The sequence below is a fragment of the Rhea pennata genome, chromosome 18, assembly GCF_028389875.1.
Source record: "Rhea pennata isolate bPtePen1 chromosome 18, bPtePen1.pri, whole genome shotgun sequence".
Lineage (NCBI taxonomy): Eukaryota > Metazoa > Chordata > Aves > Rheiformes > Rheidae > Rhea > Rhea pennata.
The window spans coordinates 11,989,708-12,003,547 of record NC_084680.1 but is presented as its reverse complement, the minus strand read 5'-3'; the positions used below and the strand labels follow the sequence as shown (position 1 = coordinate 12,003,547).

At 38.7% G+C, this 13,840-nt stretch overlaps 1 protein-coding gene across 1 annotated transcript in view; it reads right to left on the bottom strand.

Moving 5' to 3' along the window:
- QSOX2 (quiescin sulfhydryl oxidase 2) overlaps positions 1-12,698 on the bottom strand; it is a 30,083-nt gene extending 17,385 nt beyond the window's left edge. Inside the window, exons 1-7 of the mRNA XM_062591316.1 lie at positions 12,464-12,698; positions 7,374-7,474; positions 6,273-6,321; positions 4,957-5,062; positions 4,687-4,777; positions 2,139-2,284; positions 947-1,090 (exon numbers count right to left, since the gene is read on the bottom strand). Of these exons, the coding sequence (XP_062447300.1) occupies positions 947-1,090; positions 2,139-2,284; positions 4,687-4,777; positions 4,957-5,062; positions 6,273-6,321; positions 7,374-7,474; positions 12,464-12,698 (872 nt within the window). The remainder of the gene's footprint in view (positions 1-946; positions 1,091-2,138; positions 2,285-4,686; positions 4,778-4,956; positions 5,063-6,272; positions 6,322-7,373; positions 7,475-12,463) is intronic.
- Between the last annotated feature and the right edge of the window lie 1,142 nt (positions 12,699-13,840).

The window sequence follows — 13,840 nt, the reverse complement described above, 5'->3', positions numbered from 1 at the left end:
ATGAAAATAAGTATGAAATGAAAGCACTCAGTCCTACATCTTTTCCATCTAAAGACGCTGAGGGATTACCTCTCTGCAAAGCCCTTGTATCCTTTTCTCCATCAGAGAAGGAGGGTAAAGATAAATCTTACTGGATTTGGTATGATAAATGTCTTTTCCAGTGACTTGAGGGTTTTCTATTATATTAGCATTTTCCAAGCACCTTATAGTGGACACTGCCTCACTACCATACACACATAGAATTCTTGTTTCCTGTAGAAACAAGTTACAGTTCATTGTTATTTTCTATTTACTTTTCTCTAGGACACTAATTTATTTGCTGAAGTTTTTCAACAACATAAGTCAGTGATCTATGTATTTCAGAATCTATATATTTCAGGCTGATGAGTCCTTGGTATTTTTACATAAATTAAGTAGTTAAAAATACTTTCTAAAAAAACTTCCCTTCCATAGCAGTGTAGATATTTGCAATCAAAAACCAAGTACTAAAATCCCCCAGTCATGCCATCTCTGAAACATTCGGAATACCAGTCATGATTGCAAGAAAGTTACCTTCAGTGAGTAGAAGCTGTGTCCTTGCTTCTTGCTTGGAATAGAATTAATTCACCAGTGTTACCTGAATACACTGAGAAATGCCTGCGTTGAAGTAACAGCCGGAAAGCAATGTTTTCTGCTTGATGCTATAATTTCTCCAATATTAAAATGGAAATATTTAGTTTTGCTGGGTGAAAGATTGTAGATCATCAGGTCGTAACCAACCTACTCAACTCGAGATGCATTCCATGAAACGGAATGAAGTTTTCAACTACATATAACAGTATATTATAAATACACTCATACAATAAAATTTTAACCTATTATGGTACAGCTTCCCACATGGCAAGAATAAAGTGCAAGCAAATTTTAATAAACAAGCATTAATCAGAAAATCAAGGGTATCACTTACTTATCAAACTCTTTCCACACCTTGATTTCTGTGCTCTCCTCTTTGTTTTCCTTTATAGGTAGCTGAAGTGGCAAAAGAAGCTTTTTTCTTACATCTGGCAGTGACTTTAAATATGAAGAAAAGAAAGATCGTAGAGGCTTCAAACTGCACATGAAGAGACAAAGTAAGGATTATTTCAAGATTATCTCAAACTAAGTGAGTAGTCAAAGTAAATTAGTATATGTTTGAAATAAAATTTTTGCTTTGTTTTCTGTTTTGCAATTCTGGTAAAAGGTGTTATATTTTGATACAAAGTGAAATGAAACACTGTTCAGTCTAGGAACAGTAATAATAAAAATTAATTTGCATTAATGGCTTGAAATCACATTCAAAATAAGAAAACACATCACATTCACAAAAATTCAGATCATGTCAGTTCACCCTACACAGGCAATGTTCACATGGAACAAATATTTTGACTTGGGAGCAAGTGTTTTTTTTTTGGGGGGGGGGGGGGCTTTGATAATTCGTTAGGTTTTTTTCCACTTTTATTCTGAAGTATATTCTTTGCAGAACGATCACAGTAATAGGCTAAAGCTATAAACTGCCAATAGTGGTAAACAAAAGTAATATTAAGTCTATTATTAAAAAAAAGATAAGACTATTAAATGGTTCATTAAAAGCTACCAGCATGTTGCTAACAGCATATTGCAACTCTGAATACCAACATTCACCTTAAGCTTCTTTTTTGACCTAGAAAGACTTCAGAATTGCTTATTTCACAAAAGAATTTTGTCAGAAGTATAAACTGTTCCTGTAGACAAGTATCACAAGGGTCATAATTAACTGCCCGTGCCATTTTGGCTAGCTTTTCCTTCCATATGGTAAAACCTGACTTCTACAGGCTTACTCCATATTGGTCAACTATAAGCACCTATGAAGAGCAAACTGTGTAACAAGACCATTGAATATGATTATTATATATACAGCCAATGTCTAAATAGTGCTCAAGACGGACAATTTTCAAAGACAAAGAAAGGGAACAGAAGACTTCAATCAGTACAATGTATCAGTTACATGTTAAGATACAATGTCATTATATAAATATAAACAAAAAGGTTATAAAATAGCTTCCTTTCGTACTGGCAACTGTTATAGCTTAAGTGAACCCCTTAATGTAGCACACATCTCTCAGAGACAAATAACTACTTACTTATTAATTAATCCATGGGATCCATTTGGATGCAACAGATAGCATGAAGGGACAGAGGTAATACCAAGCTTCTCTAGAAAAGGCTTATCAAAATTCAATGCTCTCTTTACCACAATGTTTTCATATTGAATCAAGTCTAAGATAACCTGAGTAATGAAAAGATAACATGAATTATACAGTGCACAAGGAATATTCAGTCTTAGACAAAACAGGTACATAGGTGAAGTGTATCATCCTTTAAGAGTATCATTAAACTGCTCATCAAGGAAGCGCATTTACTAGCATTCTCTGGACACTAGCAATTTCTGTTGAAGATTTACTCTACTCTGGAAATGACTTTTCCTTGTCTTATGTCTTTCTCTTGTTCTGCCCTGCCCTTTTCCCTTTGAAGTCTAGCATCTGAAGAAAACATGAGAATGAACAAATAGTATGTCCTCATAAACTTCAAAATAGGCCACAGGACATTTCACAGGAACCAAGAGATGCACGTGAGAGAGAGAAGGTTTCATGTTATAAGTATTTATGTTTAAAGGTAAATTTTCAGGTAGTGAAGAAATATTTATTCGGTTCCACTGTTTAAGGCATTCCCATGTTGAGGTCCATGACTTCAAAACAATCAAGGTCTTACATAAGAATTAAGGCTCTGCCTGACAAGCCCTGTCAAATCATGCTGTGTAATTGGTGGTGCCACAGCACCTAGCAGTTCATCCAGCTCTTCCTGTTTACCAACCCCACAGCAGAGACTGCAGATTGGAATACAGTGCCCATACCTCAAAAGTTCCAGTCCATAGTCCAGCATCTTAGCTCAAACCAATCTTCCTCAGCTGTTTAAACCTGATGCTGGGCTTTTGCACTGGAGCAGCTGGATTGGGCACACATTCTTTGCAAGGTGTAAACTCCAGCAAAGGGTGTAGGAGGCAGAAGAGGGTGGTAACATGAAGATGCCTCCAAGATTTGCCAGGATTCAACTATCAAAGTTCTTTGCCAACTACAAAGTTGCACCTATGAATACGATGACTCAGTTAAAGCAGTGAAGATTTGTTCAAACCCCTCTCCAAACAAAAAAATCCCAAGAAACCACACTGAATTCTCATTCTTTCCCTTCTTAAATCCTTGAAGATCCCACTGCTAAAGGCAATACTCTTTTGCTGTTCTAATAACTGCACTTCTCAGATCCGTACATTAGTTTATGCTCTTCCATTACCACTTCAAATGTTCTCTTCTTACCTACAAAAGAAGTTTTGGACTCTTCTCATGTTTTTACTTGTCCTTCTTTTACTTTTACCCCTCTTCTCCTTCTTCTATACTTTTTACTGTTCCTAGTTTCAAAGTTTCCACTATGCTTCTCCCTTTTAGGTGAATGTTATCTTTGCTATGTTTTCCCTTGCTTCCAAAGTTGTATTTTAAAAGCCTCTTCTTTCTTCCTTCCCATCAATGCTAAAAACATAGTCTTTATTTCTTCAGCTGCTGAGGCTTCTGTTAAGTTTGTTCATATTGCCTGTGTATAATGTAAACTTGAAAATGTGATTTTTTTTCTATTTCACCAAGATGTCCTATAATGCTGAAATACTACATAATGTTAGCAAATATTTCTCTGCCTGAAAGCAGATTCCATTTTCTGTTGTTCAGATGATAAAATGCTGAAGAATTTTATGTTCATCACCCTTCTTTTCAGTAAGGCCCACTTGTATCAACAGAGCAGTTTCCAGAAACAAATGTCTGGAAGCAGTGTGCTTCTCAAAGTGATTTCCACTTTTGGCAGCACACCCTCCTCCACTTATACAACTGGGCCATCTCAGCATCAAATCTAATTAGAAGCATTTCACAGACACTCGATGTTCCTATACAGATTATGCCTAGATAATCATGCAATTTATTTTCTTTACTTATCCTAAATTTTGGCAGCAAGAGAAAAGTAACAGTTGCCTAAGCTAACAGCAAGCTCATTAGGTGCTGATATGATGCCAGATGTAATATTTTATTGGGGAGAGGGGAGAGGGAGGAAAAAGGGGAGGGACTAGTCAAATAACAAAGACTTTCACTTTCTCAGTGCCTCAGATCTATGACAATATTTATTCTCTAAATTAGGATGACAGCATAAAATTTCTTGTATGCGAAAAAAAGGAACCAGATATTTTAGATTACTATAAATAGTTGAAATCACAAAAGCTGCCCAGAAGAACAAATATTATGAATGGTTCTCTAGCAGTAATTAAAGAATATAATCTGACAATATTTTTCCTGTGATCTTCCAAATCTTGAGACTCAAGAGTTGCACTAACAATGAAATTGATGAACTATTTTTCTAGTAATGCATGAAAGGAAGAAGTTAATTGGTGCTCAATTAACATGCTCAATTTTAAGCAAGTTTCTTTGTGCGAATGAATGCAACTTTAAAGCCTTATGTCATTACTTGACTTCTTGATATCTCAAAACATGATCATCTTTTCATCTCTTTTCTAATCTAGTCCTATAATCACAAATATTCTTGCTGAGCTAAATAATACATATTTTTTTTTAATTTTGCCATTCATAAGTCATACATTACCTCTCGTCCAACATAGGAGTTATTACTTTCAAACACAATGGCAGTATAATGAGGGCTACTCTTGTCAAGAAGAGAAGTAATATCTCTGGACCTTTTAAGAAGAGAAAAGCCATTTAGCACAGGAGAATGTAATAATTTCATTGTTATTAATGCAATTTCCTTTAATCATCTTCTAGCAGAACTAATAATCGTATAAAACCATACTTTAACAAGTCTTTTTATATTTTATTTAATTATCATAACCAACTGTGCTTTAAACAAGGAACTTACGAAACTGGATCCAAAGGTGGGCAAGCAGGTGGTCTCAACTCTTGAGAATGGTTCTGTAAGAAGTCAATCATCATCTGGCGAACTGTTTGCAGCTCACGATCTGCTCCTGCTGAATACATGTTACAAAGAAAAAAGAAAAGAAAAACAATTCCCCCCAAACCACCCATAACACTATTTAGAAAACTGTGTATGGGGGTGGGGGGAATAAAAAACAACCTCACATGCAGATTTTCAAACATTTGCATGTTTTTGTGGGTTAGGTTTTTGTTTTCAATTTTAGTTAAAAAAACAGGCAATGCTATTTTGCTTAAGAACAGAGAGTAAGGATGCAATTTTAGGATTATTTTGATGTGGAAGCAAGATGGTATTTAAGAGTTGTTATCCTATTCAAAAATTAAGAATATCTTTGGAAAAACTTTTTCCAAACCTAACTGTCTGCCTGCCTTGCTGATTTTCTCCTCAAAAAATGTTTCATTCTAAGTCTGTGTTTATTTTTGCAATACTAGTAGTGGGAGACTTCAGGAGCCTTTTTTTGCCATAGATATTTATCATGCCTTAAAAATTGCACAGGTGTACCATTTTTACCAAATCATCCAGGTGAGGTTACTAAGCCACATAACAATAAAAGCAAATAACTGAAGTGTGGGGATATTTTAAGTTATTTCTTTTAAAGCAAATAAAACGTAGAAGCTCTCACAACTGCCAAAAGTAACAAGTACAATTACAGTCTAATTCTACGTGAAGGGCTAATGGTGCAGGTGGTCTCTCTTCTGACCTCTGGCCTTTTAAATGTTAATCCATTGGAAAAGACAACATTACTTTTGTCCACAGACAAACCACTTCAAGCTGTGATCCTGTCAGATGCACAGGATAAGCCTGTTTTCAGTTAGTCAACATTTGAATAGGGATTTTCCCAGTGAGGTTCAAGATGCCTGGAAAGTGGCTGACAGATCAAAAAAGCATCAGAGTCAGGACTCAGCAAACGAAATATCATGCTGGTGAGATGTGTTTTGTTTAAATGAATCACAAAAAAAATTCACAACTGGTAAAATCACTAAGAACTACATTTGCAAATGTGAGGAGTGTGAGGCCTAAGATCTTGAACAAATGCCTATACTTCACTTGCCTAAAAATTTGCCTGACATTTTCTTTTCATACAGCACTTGCAATGTCACATCCTAAAGCGCTATTCAGTGTCCATTTTATCTCTAGATGTCTAAATCTATGACAGGTAAAGGGATTTTGCTTATTGTATGACATATTCCTGAGTGGTGGGATAAATGCTTTGGAGATTTCTTAGAGTAGGATATTCTTACCTTTATAATTTTCTCCAGTTGTAAACTGCTTTGTAAATGCTTTGAAGTACTATGCAGGACCGAAAAAAAAAAAAAAGGTCAGAAAACAGCTCACTGCATGAGACAAAAGTTCAGTTTAAAGGCAAAAATGTCTTTCAAGAGCTTTTACTTGTTACCACTCTAATTACACAATGTTTCTATCTAGTTTTTCGTACAGAGGATGTCTTTCTTTCAGCCTATGAGTTCAAAGACCTGCTTCACAACAAACGTGTGAGGATAGCTCACATATACCCATAGAAATGCTAATCTAACAATCAAATAAACTTTTAGAGGAAACAACTATCGTTATATAAGTTCCTTATAGATTTTTTTCTAAAAATATTTCAGTGGCATTTTGAAAAAAAACTTAGTATTCAACACTGTATATTGATTTGTGATTGCAAACATTAACCTAAACTAATGATTACCAAATCGGTACTACCAACTGTGGATATGCTTAAAATACTATATTTTTCAACTCCCTCCAGTGGTTAAAACATGACATATAATGGAGCTTGACTGCCCTCTGCTATAAAAAATAAAATAGAAATCATTCAGTGTCTAATAAGGAGTACACTACAACTTACCCCTACAGCTTTAAAGTGGGGGGAAAAAACAAAAACAAAAAAAAATTCCTTTCTCTCTCTGGGCAGAACTTCATAGCTTCTACAGCAAAACTTCTACTGTTTCCTTTCCAATTACAATAAACAATTTACTGAATTCCATCCATCCATCACTTCCTTTTAACTCTCAGGGATAACAGTTTTACAAATTAGCAAAGATAGAGAAGTTAAAAATTGCACTTAGACCTGAAAATGAACAATTCTAGATTCTTTTGGCAAACACTAGAACACTTTCAAAAGTCAGTTTAAGTGAAGTTTGAAATTAATATGTAAAATAATGAAGGATTAATCCAGGCTAAGTTTTCTCTTCAGTCAACTCTGGTTTTCTCTGCAAAACCAAAGAAAAAAAAACAGCTGAAGAACAAGTTACATGTAACACCCTGGGCAAACATATTTGTTATGGTTCTAATTACTATAAAGCATGTATTATTTACATAATGAAATATATCATGCCACTTACCCTAAAAGTTGGATAATAGTGAATACCATATTCTTTACATGTCTCATAGTTCTCTTCTTCCCCACAATCCAGTACACCAATTCTGATTGCAGATTCCCAATCTGAAAAGAAAGGTATCTTTCCATTTTCAGCAGAAGTGATCATGGCTCTTAGCTGACAGATTAGACTGGTTCCCATGGATATCAAAACAGAACTCCCATAGATTCCAATGGTATTAAAAAAAAAAAAGTGCATTGGTTTGATCCTCATTTGCTATCTATTTCTATCCTTAACAGAAACATGATCATCTGATTTTTAATGTAACTAAAACTTATCCATTTTTCTTAGTTGTGTCAGTATTGTCTATAAATCTAAATAATAATAAAAAAAAACCACAAAACAATGAAACATTTTCAGGACTTAAGACATTTTATAGAATCCAAGCAGATGAAATAAGGGCCAACCCAACACTTGCAAGATACAGTATTGTATTCTCTAGCTTCCTGTATCAGCCAAGCTTATTCAGTTAAATTCACTCTGCATGCTTATTTTACAAGATGAATCCAACAATTATCCATCCATATGGCTGTCAATTACACAACTACAAATTTCACACATCTTGTATCATAGAGATTTTAACATAGACTTGCTTGTAATGAGCTTGCAGTATTCTCAGAAGCCTTAAGAATCACACAGTCCCCAATCAGGCACTCCAAGATTCACGTGATGTCTCCTGAAAATTGTCTTTTTTTTGTACAGTTCAAGAATACACAAGATGTATTTAAAAATACTTGAGTTTTAACCAAAGGACTACATATTTTACCTAGGACATCATAGAACATTTATTTTAAAAATGTTTCATAGCAATAGCCACAGAGTTTTCTGCGTTTGAAGGTAGTATTTGCTAAGTATTTCTGCTTTTGAAATTTAGCTTGACCTTTATTTGTCTTTGAAGAAGGATGGAGCAGCTGATTGAGAATTTCAGTTGTACTGAACATGCCAACAGCTGAACAGACACCAGTAGTAACTACAAGCATTCTAGCAGATGGGCATGTATTCACATGAACACAAAAGATACAACAGTCTATTTTATCAAATAAAACGCAAAATAAAAAGAAAGTTTGGCTTCTCGGTATTTATCTCATTCAACTTACACCACTCCTCCTCCCTTTTCCACCTGTCTTGATCCTCCTCCATACAATGGATAGAAGCACCATAAACCTAATGCAAATAGCCTACTCTACAACAATGCAAACCCATCACTAGCTAAATACTTGGGTTAAAGAGCACCAGCTGGGATATGCTTTGCTTAGCATCCCCTTCTGCTTAAAAAGGAGCTTTTCGTTTCTAAAGGATATGACAGTCGCACTTCTGCAGTGCACAGCCTAGACTGTATACATTTATAGAGGCACTGTAGCCTATTTTTTTAAATGCTGTTGACATTCTATTTTAAAATGGCATTAGTATTTCTGAAATGCCCTGTAACATAGCCTAGATTTTAGCAAATGAAAGCTGAAAATATGGGTTGGGGGTGAGGGAGAATATCAATATGGAGTTTGTTACACTGTATTAAAACAGAGGAAAACATTCAGCACAGCATTCTTCATATGAAAATATCTGTCAAATTTGAGCAAATAGTTTAAAGATATTGGAGGTTCATAACGCACAAACTAAGGGCAAAGTTTCTGAGAGAAGTTATGCTAGAGACTCAAAATAGTTTCAGTAACTCATAACCTACATGAAGGAGGTAGACCAGTGATATTATTTTAATCAACACTACTTCTGCTTATGCTAAAAAGGTTCCAACAAATCACACAAACATGTTGGAAAAATTGAAAATGCATCAAGTTGGTCAAATCTACCATTTAAAAATGCTAAGATTACCACCAGGCACAATATATTTCTAAGATTACATTTTTCTTTGTATAAACCCGGTATGTTTCCTCCAACAGCTATATGCAACGTAATGTATTATTTTCCATTATGAAGCTTCAGTAAGGGAGGTAAGATACATCTCTCTATCTCCTTGAGTGCTACCTGAGTTACGTATTTAACACAGGCTGTTTCCTGAATAATGACAAGGTTTCTGTAATTTCCCATCAAATGCATTTAAAAAACTATTTCTAGAGGAAAATCATTATTGTCAGATTTGGAACAACTGTCTAGAGGAAAGAATTATTTATGTATATTCACTGTTGTTTTGTATGAGATTCCCAATTACTTCCGCACAGAAAACTATTACATTCAGCTCCAATCCACAAGCATTTTGGTAGATATATTTAACCACATTTTAAAACAGCAAAAGTACAATTAGTTAGAACAGCAGCCTTGGATACTACTATAATAGAACTAAATGTGTAATTAGGAATACCTTAGCAATGCCTCTAAGCTTGAAGACTTTTCCGAAAGAAGAGGAACATCGAACTGAAAATGTAAATTACACAAAAACAAACACTGTTCCTGTTTTTCAGAAGCGTTTTCCTCTGCTGTACAGTTTGCAATGATATTATTGCAAGATTTAACAAATAAGAAGTGGAATAAAAGTGAACTGTATTAACAAAAGCCTTCTGTTTGTACAAAGGACTTGCATCAATGTAACTGAATTCCTAGATCACTGCAGTTAAATTCGCAAATCTGGTATTGTTTCTTAATACAGATGAGCTTGCATACTCAGTTACTTGAAATATCTTACCATGAGTAAAATATTTATAAAAAATAAATGTTGAGACAGTCTGAATAAATGGGTGAAATGTTCTTCTGATAAAGCAACCCATAAAAAGTCCAATTATTCCCAGTTTCCTACTAAAATCCATTCATGCCAATTTTACAATGGAAACATTTTGCAAACAAATGATACTACACAAATCAACTGCATTTGCTGTTAATGCCAATGTCCACCAACATAAAACCAACTATTTAAATGCAAGTCTTCATAAAAACTTAATAACTAAGGAGTATACTCTATTACTGTAACCAGTTCAAGGCCAAGTGCATAATCTCATTCCCAGTTAGCTTGACTGTAGATGAAAGATTACCACCCTTAGGATTGGCGTGATTCTAACTGCAGATGAAAAATAAAAAGAATATATATATATATACATATATATATACACACACACACATATATATATTTGAAGAAGTCATTGTAAGTTATGAAAAATACTGTCTACAAAGGTATTATGCTGCTATAGAAACATGTCCTTTTCTTGTTTGACAAAACTTCTGTAGAGTTCAGGCTTTTCATGTTCTTCACTGCCTTATTCAAACACCTTGTTCTTACTTTTCTTCAAAACAAAACAAAAAAAAGGGGAGCTAAAATGTAATAGTCTTTTGGCCACAAGCAAATCAAATCAGAAAGTGAAAATGTTACACAAGCTTTTTCAAAGAAACCAGAAATAAAGCTTTTGCTATGACCAATAAAAAACATGCAAGTAATGAGTGTTTAAAATGCTTGGAAACCAGTATGGTTCTGTGCTTGTAAGTTTGAGTTTTAGCTCATCAGTCATCATTCTCCAGTGCGTGACAAACTTCAGGTCCTATTTTCGGTGAGTCTTGTATTTTGCCTCCATTTCCACATATATAAAAATATGTATACCTGAAACTGCACTTGCATTTCTTAAGTTTTGAATGAGGTTGATACTTTTTCACATGCAAGGGTGTCAGAGCCTTTCCTCTCTGTCAGACAAAACTGAAAATCTCTCTCAAGCTAAACACTAGATGAAGAGTAGTTAAAAAGCATTTCACGCCACCATGTTAACCATAACATTTCCTGTACAAGTTTATTCTCAAGTCTTCTCTGCACCATAGTTACTCAATTTAACCAATACCAGAAGGGCTAGTTTATTCCCTTACACTAGATCTACAAACACAGTAAAAGACTTCAGCATCTGAAAAAAGAACTGAGCAGAGTTAGACACAGCAACACAAGTCTCCCTCAGTATAAACTGAGAGTATATACTTTTTAAGCAACTTTTTGCCAAATCTGAAAATCTGACCACTAGTTAGCTTTGATGTTTCTCTTGTTTCCTGCCAGTACGTTTCCCCCTTCTATCTAGGGGTCACTTTGAGCATTCATGCGATACTGTATTTGCAAGATATAAAAAAAAGCACACACATAGCTTCTACAGTGACTCAATTTTTATTATACTTGGTGTAGCCTTTAAAACAGGTCAGTCTCCTTACAAAACATTCACAAGACAAAATAATATTGCCTCAAAGAGTTTACAGTTTAAACATAGTGCCTGTGCCTTAGTGCATTCACTTGCACTCTGCAATGTGTACGGAGACTTTTGCATGCAATTCTGTGGCTAATATCTGTGTACGTGTGGGGTAGTCATATTTTATTCCTGGAGCCTTCTGAAACCTTTTACTTCAAGTCCTGCTGCTATCTTCCATGCCTTGCTTCATCCTGTGTACTACTCTGACAGGGTGGCAAGTGCTTGCCCCTCATGGAGGAAGTAAAAAGAGGGGTGATAAATACATGACAAAAAATTGTTGCGACTCGCATGCAACAAGGTACTGCCATGTGTGACAGGGCTCCACCGCACGTGATGAGGCAACACCGCACACCACCACGCGTGACCCGGGGTGTGACAAGGCACCGCAACGAGGCCGTGCCATGACCTGCACACGAGGCACTGCAACGTGTGACCTGTACGTGAGAGGCACTGTGGCACGTGACGAGGCATTGCCGTAACACACGTGTGATGAGGCACCGAGGTGCGTGACGGGGCCATGCCATGCCCCACAACGAGGCCCTGCCGTGCCCCACACATGACAAGGCGCTGCCACGCATGACACGGCCAGGCCGTGCCCCACCACAAGGCCCCACCATGCTCCACGCACAGCGAGGTGATGCCACGCGTGAGGGGGCCATGCCGTGCCCCACAGCACGGCCCCGCCGAGCCCCACACACGACGAGGCGCTGCCGCAGCCGGGGCGTGACGAGTGGCTGCCGCGCAGGGCCGACGCTGCGCTCCCGCCCGGGTCCCGGTGCCAGGAGCTCCCCGGGAGCAAACGGGCCGGCCGCGGATCCCGCCCGGGCCGAAGGGCCGCTAGCGGGGCCGGCGGGGCCCCTTCGCCGGGCCCGGGGCGGGCGGGACGCGACTCACCTTTGACGTCGCCCGCCAGGGCCCGCCAGGTAGGGGCAAAGGCGACGCAGTGGCCGCACGACGAGCTGTAGAACTGCACCATCCAGGCGGCCGAGGAGTTGAGCAGCGCCTGCCGCACCGTGCCCGCCGCCAGCACGCTCAGCGGGTCCTCCCCGGCGCGGTACAGCCGCGCCGCCGCGGCCGCCGCCGCCAGCAGCAGCAGCGCCAGCGGCCCGCCGCCGCCCGCCGCCGCCATGTTGGGACGCGAGCGGCGCGCGGCGCGGCGCGGCGCGGCGCTCCCTAGCAACGCGGCGCCCTAGCAACGCGGCCCCTTAGCAACGCGCTGGCCCTGGAGACGCGGCCTAGCGCGGCCCGGACCCTCCGCGGCGCCTTTCCCCAATTAATATGTGCACTTACTTACCGTTATTCCCCCCAAAACCTCCCCTCGGATTCGTTCAACAGTCGTCGCATCCCCGGGCTGCCCTCGCCTGCCTTCTCCACAGGCGGCAGCGTTTTGTGAGGCAGTTCCCTCCCTCCCCCTGAGCTGCCTCAAGCGTGTCACCAGAACTGGATGAAGAGGTTGTGGCTTTTTACCACGGTGTTTACATCCATTTCTATCACAAAATTAATACGGTTGTTAGGAAAACCAAAGAGAACATCAGATAGAGATATTGTGGTCGTTAGTCTTCAAGACGCTCTAGAAACACTCTGCTAGAAACACACCTTGCAACTCCATGGAGGTTTTTATTGAGAAGAGACTAAAGCAGTGCGGCCTGCGCCTGGAGAACCGTGCTGTCTCCGCGCGCACAGCTCCGCGGGGGAGAGACGGCTCTTTCCAAAACTCACGATAAAGGCGCGCGCCTGGGCACGTATGAAACACAGCGCTTTCAAGGTCAGATCGGTTTTGAGCTAGTGATGCAGTTGAAGTCGCGACTGCACGAAAGTCTCCTTTTGTCTGCAGATACAAGCTTAAAAATCGTCATTATATTAGTAGAGGCAGAAGAAAAAAACTACATAGAGACTGTCCCCAGAGGGAGAGTTCAAAGGAGTTCACGAAATGCTGAGATCACAGGAGACTGAAGGGCCCAAAAAGCTAATTCTTGCTGCTGTCACCCACTAACCCTCCATTTAATCCTCCAAGAGAAAGAACCCAGGAAGCGAATGGATCCAGATTCGTACACCGGTGAGAGTTCAGATGGTCAAATCCAGTTTCTGCCCATTTACTCCGGCTTTCCAATGCATGTCACTGGCAGCACAAGGGTGAGTCTCACACACAGTGAAAATAGAGATAAACCTCTCATCTGGGAACTGAATCCCAGGTCCTGCCACCTTCATCTGCTCTTTCCCTGGTGCTCCCTTCTTTCTTCACCACTAACATCTAACGTGGTTCAGTCTTAC